Consider the following 14134-nt stretch of genomic DNA (forward strand, 5'->3'; position numbering starts at 1 on the left):
CATTTCTACAACACTTAGACACTGTCACTGCATTGCACAAAATCAAGGTTAGAACCTCTACAAACCCCTGGCTCAGTAAAGAAACCAAACAAATCCTCAAGTCCAGAGACACTGCCTGGCTTTACTATCAAAAAACCAAAGAAACACAAAGCCTAATTAAGTACCAAGATCTGCGTAATCATGCAAAAAATGCATTAGGCAGGACAAAAAATCCTACTACACAACATTACAAACTAAATACTAACACAACCCCCAAAAAGTTTGGAAAAATGTAAACCAGCTACTAAAACCCACCCAAAAGGCTACCCCCAAACCAACCACCTCTGACACTAAAGTTCCCATCAAAACATAATTCAACTCCCACTTTGTGAACTCAATTCTATCCTTAGTATCACAGGACAGTTCCTACCTCACTATCCCCCCAGCATAAATAACACTAATACAAGCTTTACCCTCAAAACAGTTTCCACCACTTCAATCAAAAGCATGCTCTCCAAACTAAAAACCTCATCAACAGCAGCTGACCTACTCCCCAGCTATTTCTTGAAACTCACAGCAGATGCTATTGCTATCCCAATCTCCACTCTCATAAACAGATCAGTTGTTGAAAACTATGTGCCCAAACTCTGGAAAATATCCTATGTTACACCCATACATAAAGGTGTGACCTGCACTGAACTTAATAACTACAGACCCATTGCTTTGCTCTTCCCCCCTGGCCAAAATCCTAGAAAAATACATCCATACCCAGGTGCTAAAATATCTCCAAGACAGCAACATCCTGTCACCGACTCAGCACGGTTTCAGACCTGCCTATAGTACCACTTCAGCCCTCCTCTGCTTCACAGACACTGAAAAATGAAGGCCTGCAGGTGTCGGCTCTTTTTTTGATTTCCAAAGCATTTGACACAGTCTCGCACCAAATCCTGCTAAACAAACTAAACCAATATCACCTATCAAATTCCTCTCTTACCTGGTTCCAAAGCTACTTAACTGACAGGTACCAAGCTGTGAAATGGGAAAATTCTCTCTCTCCTCAGCTGCCCATAACTATAGGAGTCCCACAGGGTTCTGTCTTAGGACCACTACTATTCACAGTCTTCACAAATGACCTCCATACCTCCACACAGCATGCATCTATAATTCAGTATGCAGATGACACTACCTTAATCTGTGCTGCACAAAACATTCCCACCCTCCTACAAACAACTCAACTAGCATTCTCTGACATTGAAAAGTACCTAACCAAAGCCCAGCTTATCCTCATTCCAAAGAAAACTCAGCGTATGATTATAACCAGTTCTAACAAAAACACTAACAGTCAATTCACTATCTACTCCACTAATGCTACTCCAATCACTCCAGTGGCACAGGCTAAGCTATTGGGTATAACCATAGACTCCCACCTAAAATTTGATAGTCATCTCAACTTAACTATTAAAAAAGTACATGTCAAACTGGTTTCACTCTGCCATATCAAACCCTTTCTTACCAACAACTCAAGATCAGCCATTGCTCGCTCCCATCTTCTATCCACCCTACTCTATGCATCTCCCATTCTGACTAATCTCAACAAAACTGAACTAAGCAAAATGGAAGCCTGCAATAACAGAATTGCCTGCTTTGCTGCAAATTGCTCATATAGAACTCATCACTGTACTGCTTTGAGACAGCTCCACTGGCTTGAACTGCCCAAACTCCTAACCTACAATCAGCTCTGCCTCTATCATTCTGTCTATTACCTCCCCAGTAAGTGACCGGCCCTCAAAAACCTAGTACAACATCACTCAGCCAAAAGGCTCTTAGATCATCAAGCAAACTACTACTAGATGTCACCAACAGCTACAATAGCTATGGAGACACACTATATAGTAGTTCAGTGGCTAAAAAAATGGAACTCTCTCCCCACTAGTATACAAAACAGATCGTCCAAAGCCTCCTTTAAAAATCTCATAAGGCAACATCTCAAGCAAAGTTGGTAGTGCCATGATTGCTCCCCAGGCTAGTGAAAGCAGATAAGGTACACATACTAAACCTAGAGTACTTGATAATAGTTTTTACTCTTACTCACAAACACTGGCTAATCTACAATGTATGTACTGTACCTGTGTACTATGTATGTATTCCACCTATGTTCCATACACCACAAATCTATTAATTACATTTATTTTTGAATTAATATTTTCTTGTTTGTTCTCTCCACTGTAACTGCTGATGTCCTGCATACCACTGTAAAAACATGTCTATTGTAATTTGTGTGTATACCGATCATGTCTAAATATCTAAATGTATCTGTCATTTTTCTATGTGGAGATTTTCTCCCCAGGCCTCTGCTGAAAATGGGTCTTTTTGGCTCAGTCAGACACCCCCAGTTAACAAATGTAAAATAAAAAAAAAAATAAATAAATAAAATGGACTATGTCAGATAACTGCAATGGCTTCTGCAGAATAACACAACAATGTTATGAATCAATCCAAAGTCAGCAGATTTAATTTAGTGTTTTCTGTAGTTTATGGCTTTTGATGTTTAAATTATGTCCAACAGGTACTAAATCCTTGTCTGTTTAGTTCCATGTGCCTAAAAATAATACATTTCAAAAAGGATTTTGTGCATAGGACATAAAATGATAGGAATGAGTCAAGACAAACCAGCTCCAAGTACCCAAAGTGCTTGCCTGTTTGAATGGTCTTTAAATTAAAGGTGGCAATGTTCATATTTGAAAGTACAAAACATGGTTGTTTAATACCTCAGAGTAGCATAGAATGTGTTTTCTAATGATTTTCAAACCTTTTTGTGAGTTAATATCCCTTTGCCAGATAAAGGGATAAAGCTTTGCTGATGAAGGAGAGAAAGTGGCCAGATTACATTAGCAGAAGGTTAGCTGTATGGAGGAGAGCAGAACAAAGAAGTGATAACTAAGGCAGTAAAGTTAAAGGAACTCCAGAAACCTTAGGGAATTCCTGCTACCGTATGAAAGGATAAAACTTTGACTGACCAATTTGAACTCTAAAGCCTGTTACTCTATGTAAAAGCTAACTAAACCAGTGTAGGTCAACTTTATAAAAGACATATAGATCCAAGTCCATTAAATACATGCTGAGTGTCTTTACTGATCAAAATACCTACTCATATTAAAAAAAAAACACCTACTCCCATGCATATATAGAAAGTTGGACTTGAACTCTCCCTGTAGGACCATTTTTACTGCTCATTTCTGAGTTTCACTAATAGAGGGATACTGTTTGTTGGCTGTCTGTTGTGTGTCACAGTGTACATATATAGGGCATGTATAATATTAGCTTGTATTTTGAGTTCAACTTTCTAAAGTTTTCTTGTTTCAGGATTTTGCATTTAGTATTATACCGTTATTCAATAAGTTATCACATTCTACAGCTTGGATCCATACCCTCATCTACAATACCCAAGGGAGTTGCCTCAGGATCAGTTTTGTCACCTGTTCTGTTCACCCTCTTTATTAATAAACTCCCATTTGACCTCCATTCCCTACCTATGATTTGGTAAGCTGATGATACGGTCATCTACAGATCTATAAAGACATCAAAATACACCTCCAGCACCAGGAAATAGTCGGATAAGATGGTGTGAACAATTTTCTAGTATTTTGGGAAAGCAACAACACTTCAACAACTTTCAAGGTGTCAAACAAATAAACCAGTTTCAGCTACAACACAGCCTTCATCATTATAAAATAACCTACCCACAAGAGGTTGGAGGTCACGTGATCAATCAAAATGGTTAATAAATTCACAACATATATATGCATTCAAAACAAGGTAGTGAATGACAGGAAAAAATGACAGAAAAAAATCTGTGCTAACAGAACTGTTTTGTTATGTTTTCATAATAGAAATCCATCCATCAATAACAACCTTTTCCCATTTTTGCACATGGAGTCAGGATGTCACAGTCACTTCAACAGTGACAATCGTCTACAGCCAACATTTCTACATAATGCAGAATACAGTACCCACACACACACACACACACACACACACACACACACACATATATATATATATATATATATATATATATATGGATTCCATACATTTGGTCGAATTACACTTAGTCGAAAATGATACCAGGCATTGCACTTCACTGAAAGCTCACTTGACTGAAAGCTCACTTGGTCAAAGTTCTTTTGGTCGAAAATGGAATATAGCCCCCTGGCCCACTGCAACCCTGGAGTGAGAATATTAAATAAGGGGGGGTGGGGGATGGGGGGGGTGGGGGCCATAGCCCCCCCACATCATTTTAATGTATTCACTATTATAAGAAGGTATATCCATTAGAAATGTATTGATATATATATATATATATATATATATATATATATATATATATATATATATATATCTTTAGTAAAACTATTGGCATAATGTGGGGGGGCAACGCCCCCCACACCCCCCTTATTTAATATTCTCACTCCAGGGTTGCCCTGCAGTGGGGCAGGGGCTATATTCCATTTTTGACCAAGTGAGCTTTCAGTGAGGTGAAATGCCTGGAATCATTTTTGACTAAGTGCAATTCGACGAAATGTATGGAATCCATATATATATATACATACATATAATATATATATATATATATATATATATATATATATATATATATATATTTTTTTTTTTTTTTTTCCAATTTATTAAAAGTGGTAACAGTCACTTCCTCAATAAATCTCCGATCAAGATACTTGGTTCTAATATTTGTAACAACCTAGCCTCCCACAAATGTCTTTTTAACAATCCACCATTTATTTCACGAAGCCTAGCCCTTCACAAGGTTCTTGAGTTCCTCCATTTTACTTTAAGTCTATAGTTAAATTAGCTGCACAATTTGCATCTGGAAAATGTAGAATTCTGCTGTATTCACCATACAGTGCTTAAACTTGGTAGCACCCTCCTCTGTAAGCCTCTCACTTTTCTATTCTGCATAACTCTCCCCACCTAAAATCTGCAATACAATTTCAAACATTGTCTAATCATCCTACTAGCCAACAGTCCTCCCCCACTCTGTAAATGAGCTTCTCCCTACTTAAGTTGCAGGCCATATTTAGGTCACTGGAATGGGTAGCTCTACTCTTGTTTGATTTACGGATGTCCAGCAAGTTCATTAGGTTTGTGTCTGAGATTGCTCTGTAAGCCAGGCATAAGTTTCCCCTAAGAAATCTATATGATACAGAATATAGTGACAGGGACTTTAGTTGGGCTGTGTAAGGCACATGCTGGAGTCCCTCGATCGTCTTTGTTAGAAACCTCTGAGGTCCCTCCAATTGTTGCAGGTGCTTTGTTTGGTACATGCCGAACGGTGCTTTATACTCAATTATGGGCCTGAGTGGCGCCAAGTACAGAGGGGTTATAACTTCCTTTGCTCTCTAGGCAATGCCTTTACTAATCAAGTGTACTATGTAGAAAGCCTTCCTTACTACAGTAAATGCATGGTGGTCAAAGTTAAGGTTGCAGTCAACTTGTGATGTCAGATCCCTTACTACTTCATAGGTACTTAGGGTATTGTTGGTAACTTGGTAGTGTGAAGGGACATTGTTTTTGCTGAAAGGAATGATGATACATTTCTTTGCATTCAGTCTGAGACCATGACTAAGACTCCAGTTGTTGGTCTTCTACTGACATCATTTGGGGAATCAATAATTGTAAGTAGTTTGCAGTAGTCAGTAAACTTGGTCAGCCACTACCCCTTAATTTTGGCCTGAACTTCTGAGAGGTATATACCAAACAGCATGGGCCCAGCACTGACCCTTGTGGCACCCCGCTGGTGACAGGTCTGCTACTCGATGTGGAATCACCCACTTTGACAGTGTGTGTCTGGTTTGTGAGCTAGATGGCAACCCGTCTTACAACAAAGGGATTTACATTCAGTTTGCTAAGTTTATTGGTAATGCCGGAGTGTGGGATTGTGTGAAAAGCCTTTGCCAAGTCGAGGTATGCTGTGTGCACAGATTTGCTCTCATCAATGGACCTGGTTACATTTTTAAAGAAATCCATCAAATTTAACAGGCATAATCTGCCCTTGACAAAGTCAAATTGGGTTGTATCCATGGTTTGGAAGTCACCTCTTTATTTATGAGGTCCATAATGATACAGTCTTACAGATGAGGCTGGTCAGACTTATGGGTCTATAATTACCCTGGTCTGTTGCTAGGCTACCTTTGTGGAGAGGAATAACTGTTGCTGTTCTGCATTATGCAGGAACAAAGCCTGTGGTTCGGCTGTGATTGAAAAGGGTACTGAATGGTGATGCTAGTTCATGTTTTAGCCTGTTTACAAAACAGCCTGGGATGCTGTCTGGTCCCATAGAGGCTGTGTTTTCTTGCCTTGGACAAGACTTTAATGACCTGCTCTTTAGATATGTAGGGATGAGGAGTTTGGAGCAATGTTTGTGATAGGTTTGGAGGGGAAAAGGGAGTAAAATTTTCAGCAAACCTATCTGCTAGCAGGTTTACTATTTGTGGGAGGTCAGTGTGTGTGATACCGTTAATCACTAGTTCAGCACATGCTTGGGTCCTACATTTTAGTCTATGTATGTAACTGTAAAAGGCCTTATGGTTATCCTTGACTGTGTTTGCTACGTTTTTCTCAAAGATGCCCTCAGAGGATTTCACATGTTGTCTTATTTACCTGTTGAGGTTGAGGAAGGTGCTTTCCCATAGTTGCAGCCTCGCCTTTGTTTTCTTGGAGAGCAACTTTTTGCATTTCTTGTAAAGTTTGTTGATGCTGGATGGCCACCATGGTGGCTTGTTTTCACTTGGGGCTCTAGCTTTGATTTTTTCTGGTACATATGAGACTATACTCTTATGCAAGCAATCATAAAGAGCTTTAGTGTAAGCTTTGGTATAGTTACCACTTCCAGCTGGGGGTTGGGCTTGGAATGCATTTATACCTTCCCCTAGGAGGGTATAGTTTGCCTTGGTGAAGTTTTTTAGTCAGAATTTACCCTTTTTGTTCTCTCTGGTAATAGTGCCATCTTGAAGGTGACTGATTGGTGGTCAGATTTAACAAATGAGGGTCTGACAGTTGCAGTAGTGTATCTGTTTGACATGTTGGTGAGGACTAGATATAGTATGTTTGTAACAGGGCATTTCAGTTAATAAAGTCAAGGTACATTTGAGCTAAACTACAGCATAATAACTGCTATCTACTCTCTAACAGATCATACATACCACAACACAGAGCAAGGAAAAAATTATCTGTGCCATACTATTAGATTCTAAAAAAGGCATTTCATGCTGTCAGTCATTCTCCACTTGAGAAGAGGTCATTCAGTGGTATCACAGCTATCTCTCCAGTCATACTTTTTGTTTATACCTTCCTGACAATTCTTCAGTGGCAGGTTTCTCCAGTCTGTCCTTGGTACCCTGATTTTCTTACTCGCAATAAACAGTTACCCCTGGATCCTTTCACAGGTCAGCTGTAACTTATAATAATAGGACTATCAATAAACAAGATTTAAAAAAATAATAAACAGTTACAAGATGACTTTAAAACAATTTGAAACTGGATTCATATTAGCAGATTAGCTGGAAATACACACAAAAAAACTACTGTTGTGATAATTGTTATAGCTTGTAAACTATGATGTACAGAAAATATTACCATTATTTATCATACAGGCAAACATGTAGCCTGGAAAACACATCAAAGATATCTGCGTACTCCTTTTGATTAAAATCTTTTCTTCACCTACCATACAGAGATTCAATTTAACAAATTTCTAACACAACTTAAGGTCTTTGATAAAATACGTAATCTATTCAGCTTTGAATATAAACAAGCTATAGCTATTAATACATTCCATAGACAGAAAATAGAGTAGCAACATACCTCTTAACCTATTAGAGCAAGAAATATGGACAAAGCCATTAATAAAAGTGGGACAAAGGCCCAAAAATAGGGACAATTTTTAAATATTGCTCTTACAAACTTAGAAATAACAGGCTTACATTAGCATGATTTTTTTAAGTCTGAAACTCAAATGTCTGTCATATTCTAACTTGAGTCTTCAGTGATTTGCCACTAATTTGCCAGAAAAAACACAGTTTTATGAGAAAAGGACCAAAATTATGAGAGAAATATAGACATTCTGCAAAAGTCTGCATAGTTGAGAGGTATAGACTAGTAACCATTTCACGCTGCTCCACTGATAACACCACCCCCATAATTAAAAGGCTGAAAATAAAATTCTAAGAGTTACTAATCAAAGCAACTCTAGAAAATATCATTTCACAATACTAAAAAAAAAAAAAAAAATATTATGGCTCCTCCTTAATATACACATTAAGAAACAATGACTGTGTTCAGTTACCTGGGCCAACTGTCTATCATCTTGTGAAACAATATTCTCAAAGATAGGAGCAGCTACATGGAACAATCCACTGGAAAATATCAGAAGAACTGGGCAACTCATCCTATTCAAAAGTTTTTCAAAGAGCATCTTAGCAAAGAAAACAAATACAACTTCTTTTTTTGATTCAGACTGACTGCTACTTCAACATACTATAGCAGATTCTACTTAAAGCCCTTTACAGTGAATATGTCTTTATATATATACCGCCATTATCATTTTAAATGTTAAATCACCCATTCTTTCTAACTTACACTTCAGCTTATTTTAATTACACAAGCATCTGTGAAGGAAGACAACATTATTTTGTTTACTTATCTGCTGTTGCTTTAGATACATTCATGTGGCAATATTATCTGTGCCACCTGACTGCAATTGTTATTTTGCTTTTTGATGTACTTCAAACACTTCAAACATCTGCTCAGCAAAACTCCTGTTGTACAATTGTCAACTATTTGTTCCCAGGTCTTTATAGACTATTATACCATGACCCCCCATTAATATTCCAAAACGTGCATGCTGATTGGCCAGCGTGCACGTTGTAAATCGACTTATACTAATGGAAAAAGGTCCGGTCGCCCGGACTTTTCCCATTAGTATAAGTCTCTTTTAAAACACTGTCTCGCTATGTTAAAAGAGTTTAACATAGCGAGACAGGTTTAAAAAAAGCAACGGAGATCACGTTGCTTATTTTAAAGCTGTCTCGCTATGTTAAACTCCTTTAACATAGCGACACAGTGTGTAAAAAGCAACGGAGATCTTGCTTTCTCCGTTGCTTTTTTTTTTAAACCTGTCTCGCTATGTTAAATGGGTTTAACATAGCGAGACAGCTTTAAAATAAGCAACGGAGATCTCTGTTGCTTATTTTAAAGCTGTCTCGCTATGTTAAACCCATTTAACATAGCGAAACAGGTTTAAAAAAAAAAAAGCAACGGAGAAAGCAAGATCTCCATTGCTTTTTACCTTTTCGCTATGTTAAATGGGTTTAACATAGCGAGACAGCTTTAAAATAAGCAACGGACATCCGTTTTCAAAGAGCATCTTAGCAGCTTCGCCCTCGGGACCAAACCATGCCAACCGTGGTAAATCCCGCATTACCCACACCCAGGCGTGGGTTATTGCTATATTAAATGTATCCTGTTCTAACAGTTTGTCCTGGATTCTTGATGATACTGTTGTTTCATTAGAATTGTATATATATATATATATATATATATATATATATATATATATATATATATGTGGGGGGGGGTTATTGTCAAGTTAATGACAGTTAATTTTGACAAACAGAAAAAAGGTGGTATAGCTGATCAAAAATTAAACTTTTTTTGTGTGAAATCGTGGCAAAGTGGGGATCGGAGACTTTGCCCTTTCCCCAACATAGTGTGATCTCTGGGCTGATACATATAGATAGCAGGTTGTGTGGGGTCTGCACTGTGACTTGGCCAACCTGCAAAAAACACATTTAAATTTTTTGTGTGTAGTTTTCAATCAGTTGGTGATGCACCAGTTGTGTTCTATCACTTGATATTTGATATGTTGATTTTTACAACATTTTGACATACACACGCATATATATATATATATGTGTAGATAGATAGATAGATAGATAGATAGATAGATAGATAGATAGATAGATAGATAGATATACCTTGTATCCATGCCTTTGTGGCCCAGGTTGTGGCGGCTGAAAAAGGTCAACAAACCAGTTCAATTATTTTGTAAACAAAAGTTAAGAATAAAGGGGTAATGATCTCAATGGACCATTTTCAGACTCAGCCTAGGTGTTACTAAACAGACTAGGCATGCATTTATTAATGTGTTCCATATTAGAGAGTCAGTATATTTTACAATGCTTCTATGCAAGTTTAAAAAGATAAAGCCATTAAATTTAAAAAAATACATTTGTAGAACTTGACCATTAAACAATACTGTTAGCTATTCAATGAAAAGAAAAAACTAGCAATATCGCCCATGAAGTACAGACACAGAATGCTTTGTGAGAGTCAGGCCTGGCTAAGAAAATATAAATCACATCAAATACTTTCAAAAAGAAACATTCTGAGTAAATGTCAGTAGTATAAAGCAAATTTCCTTGGTTACCATAAGTATATTAACATATAAAATACAAAGTACATTATATGTAAGTCTATATCAAATCAATCGACATTCCATCAATGTTAAATATACAAAAATAAACTTGCCAAAAATGTTGACACTAATACAACACATTAAATATGAAAACATACAAACAAAACAGTGTTTCTGCAAGGATCAAGATCCCTCCACTTGCCACATCCCTGTCACTTCATAAATACAGACTTCAAGATTGCACAACAGTGAGGAAAAACAAATCCCCTTACCCTCACTCTCTGTAAGTTTTGAAAAAAAAACACACACACACAACCAGAAGATACAATATGAACAGTACATAACCATTCACTTAACCCTTCTACACTCAAGCAAATTGCAAATACTTGCTAAAATGCAGAAACTGATAAACCCAAATATGATGAAATGCTACAAAAGCACATTTCTGTTGAGTAGAACTTGAATAAACGAGTAACACCGTTATGCATACTAAACTATTATGTACGTTTTGTATATATAATTATGTATTGCTATATATTATATGAGTGCAATATTAGTTATCACTGCACTGTGAAATGGTGGTGTTTTCCATTACTGATGCAGTTTGTTGAATTATGCAATGGTCAAAGTTCATTACATCAGCAATTACATAATTCAAGGGGTTTTCCCTTTTTTAGAGTTTGTGTGATACTAGAGACAGTATCTTTAATTTCTGGGGGGGGGTGCACCTATTTGTTTACATTTGCAATTACTCTTTGGCGATGATTTTAGCGGCAATTAATGGTAGTCACTGGTGGATTTGTTTGATGCATTATGTTTCAATCAAACTCACCTGTGATTATTCATTACAAACATGTATTTTATATATATATATATATATATATATATATATATATATATATAAATATATATATATATATATATATATATATATATATATATATATATATATATATATATATATATATATAAGTTCATACGTCTTTTATGGTGTTCAGGTCCCAAAACTGCCAAGAAACACCAGTTGCTGTAATTCCATACAATATACCTTATCACCTACCCATGTATCGAAGTTCTTTTTAAACTTAGTCATATTTTCAAATTTCCTGGTGGTAAATGGCAATTTATTCCAGAAAGCCAGTGTCTTACTGGCAGGAAGGAGTATCTCAAGCTTGTTTTAAATTTAAGTATATAAAACATTAAACTTTATGTATTACTATATAGTAATAACCTACATATATAATATATCATTAGTGCTTGTGTGGGTATCTCTCTCTCCCTCTATATATATATATATATATATATATATATATATATATATATATATATATGTGTGTGTGTGTGTGTGCGTATATATATATATATATATATATATATATATATACACATACACATACTAATTATATAATATTAATTATATAATACATTACATATATTATATACACACTATACATAGAATATAGATAATTATAATTCGAAGGTACAGTATTTTAATTAGTCATTTTAAAAAGCATGTAAAGAAATAGCAAAGCATATTTTGACATTCTATACATAACTACAAAGAAAGCAGTAAACAGTTAAAATACTAAATAACATAATGTAAGCCTAATGTTCCTGCATCACTCCAAGAGATTAGTGAGTAGAAGTAGCTATTCTGACATGATTTTATTTTTTAGTCAAAAAGCTCATGCAAAAGTACATTGTGTTCCCACATTATGGCACTTTGCATTTTTTCTTTTCTCCAGTGGCATGTACCCATTCATCTAGTTTCTGCCTAATATCATTCTGTGTTTTTAACAAAAATTAAATCACTTCAAAAGTATTGCCTTCCAGCATATCATTAAGACAAATGGCAAACTAATACTACTCACTCACTTACACTGATCAAGGAGAAAGAGTATTGCATAAAGAACAATAAGTGACCCAAAACATAATTTATTCAGTTTCTTCTCACAGGTGGCTTATTAGCTGAGAGATCGCCAGAATCTAACTTGATGGCAACAAGTTATGATATAGACAGTACTTAAATTATTGACTAACCAATGAAAGATGGCTGGAATAGCGTCTCAGGACAACGGAACCTCTCATTTCCAATAGTGATGACCTGACCATCTGGAAGCTCATAACTCTTCTCCAGGGATGAAGAAGAGGCAGCAGTGGCCATTTCACTCTCAAAATCCAGGGCAACGTAACTCAGCTTTTCTTTTATGTCACGGACAATCTCACGTTCAGCTTGAAGACAGAAAGAAACATTAGCCTTTCTCCACATACTCAGTTCTTATTACATTAGAAAAATGTGCTTACAAAATTAACTGAGAAAGTGCACTATTTAACCATTAGTATGATAATTTCCCCTTTATAAATGTATCTAAAGGTCAGTAGCAATCAACATGAAAAGGTAAAATGCATTTTCAGAGACAGCAAAAGATTCTTAATATATGGATTGTTAACCTTTCCAAAAAGACTTCTGATGACTTGTCACTTTATACTTTATTGATGCAAATATTTTTCTTTTTTCTTTCTATGTTCTGCCCTCAAGAATTCATCGCTTATAAAAAAATAAACAAAAAAGGCAGAATTCCTCGCTGATAGTTTGGCAGAGGTACAACCTGAGGAATAAGACTACAGACCATGAATGTGTACATCTATAAGAAAAAGTCCCATATGACTAATTACTGCCCCAAAAAATAATTATTTGTCACTTTATCTGACTTTTTGATTACTTTTATTTTCTTATTTTCTATGAAAACAAAAGTAACCATCTCCTTATAAGACTGAGTCAGTTGTCTTGTTTACACACTCATTATGTCTAATTTCTAGGTTTTTAACCCAGGACTGCTATCTAACATGGCCTCTTCAATATATGTAAGGTGGCTTGCTATGGAATGACTGTAACTGTGGTGTATTAAGTCATGCTTTCACTGATCCTCCCGTACTTCCTTTAGTCCTTTCATAACTCACTGTCCCACCCACCCACCCACTTTTTCCCCACGTCTTTCATTCCTGCTTCCTTTGTTTTTTACATAAGCAGTTCACAGATGTCCCAGCTTCGGGCTCTACAATCAGTGTACTGAAAGCAACCATCCTTATCTGTCTTTCAAGTGTCCATACTACTACTATCCCCTCCTCTGTAGAGGAAAAAATGTAATGGAAAGCATACTGAACTTCAATGTCTAAAATGCAAATGCTGTCATTTTAGTGTTATATAGTTGCCCTTTTACTAGACTGTTTTAACTTTCTATATGTAGAGCTGCATTTGTTGTGTATCATTTACCATGTATATTAGCTGTGAATCCTTATCACAGTCTCCACTCACAGGTTGAAATTACCAACACTACCTACAGGCTCAAGCACTGTTTTGCTAAAATGTTTTCTCTGGCAAGATGGAACTAATAATTTTTGTTACACTTGCAGCTGTCAGCAGAAATCTGTAGTCTGAGAGACTGGCAAGTGGGTAGACAGAGGTCATACATGCAAGTATTTATTTATTTATCTATCCTTTGCTGGCATGATTAGTCCCACTAGGCTAGTGGCCCCTTTTCAGGGGAGACCCAAGGTGATATTTATATTACTATAGGAAATTTGGCCAGGGCATCAGGGACTTCCCCATCTCTTTTTGACAGGTGCTGGCATCTTGTACATCCATCTGATCTACCACCTACTCAG

At 36.4% G+C, this 14134-nt stretch overlaps 1 protein-coding gene across 3 annotated transcripts in view; it reads right to left on the minus strand.

Moving 5' to 3' along the window:
- The window catches only part of LOC122811089 (actin, aortic smooth muscle-like), a 534944-nt gene that overhangs the window by 333449 nt on the left and 187361 nt on the right, over window positions 1-14134 (minus strand). For all 3 annotated transcript variants that reach the window (XM_044082666.1, XM_044082668.1, XM_044082667.1), the window contains exon 7: window positions 12509-12700. In XM_044082666.1, the coding sequence (XP_043938601.1) occupies window positions 12509-12700 (192 nt within the window). The remainder of the gene's footprint in view (window positions 1-12508; window positions 12701-14134) is intronic.

This window comes from Protopterus annectens, chromosome 9.part0, assembly GCF_019279795.1.
Source record: "Protopterus annectens isolate FY-2018-M chromosome 9.part0, PAN1.0, whole genome shotgun sequence".
Classification (NCBI taxonomy): Eukaryota; Metazoa; Chordata; order Ceratodontiformes; family Protopteridae; genus Protopterus; species Protopterus annectens.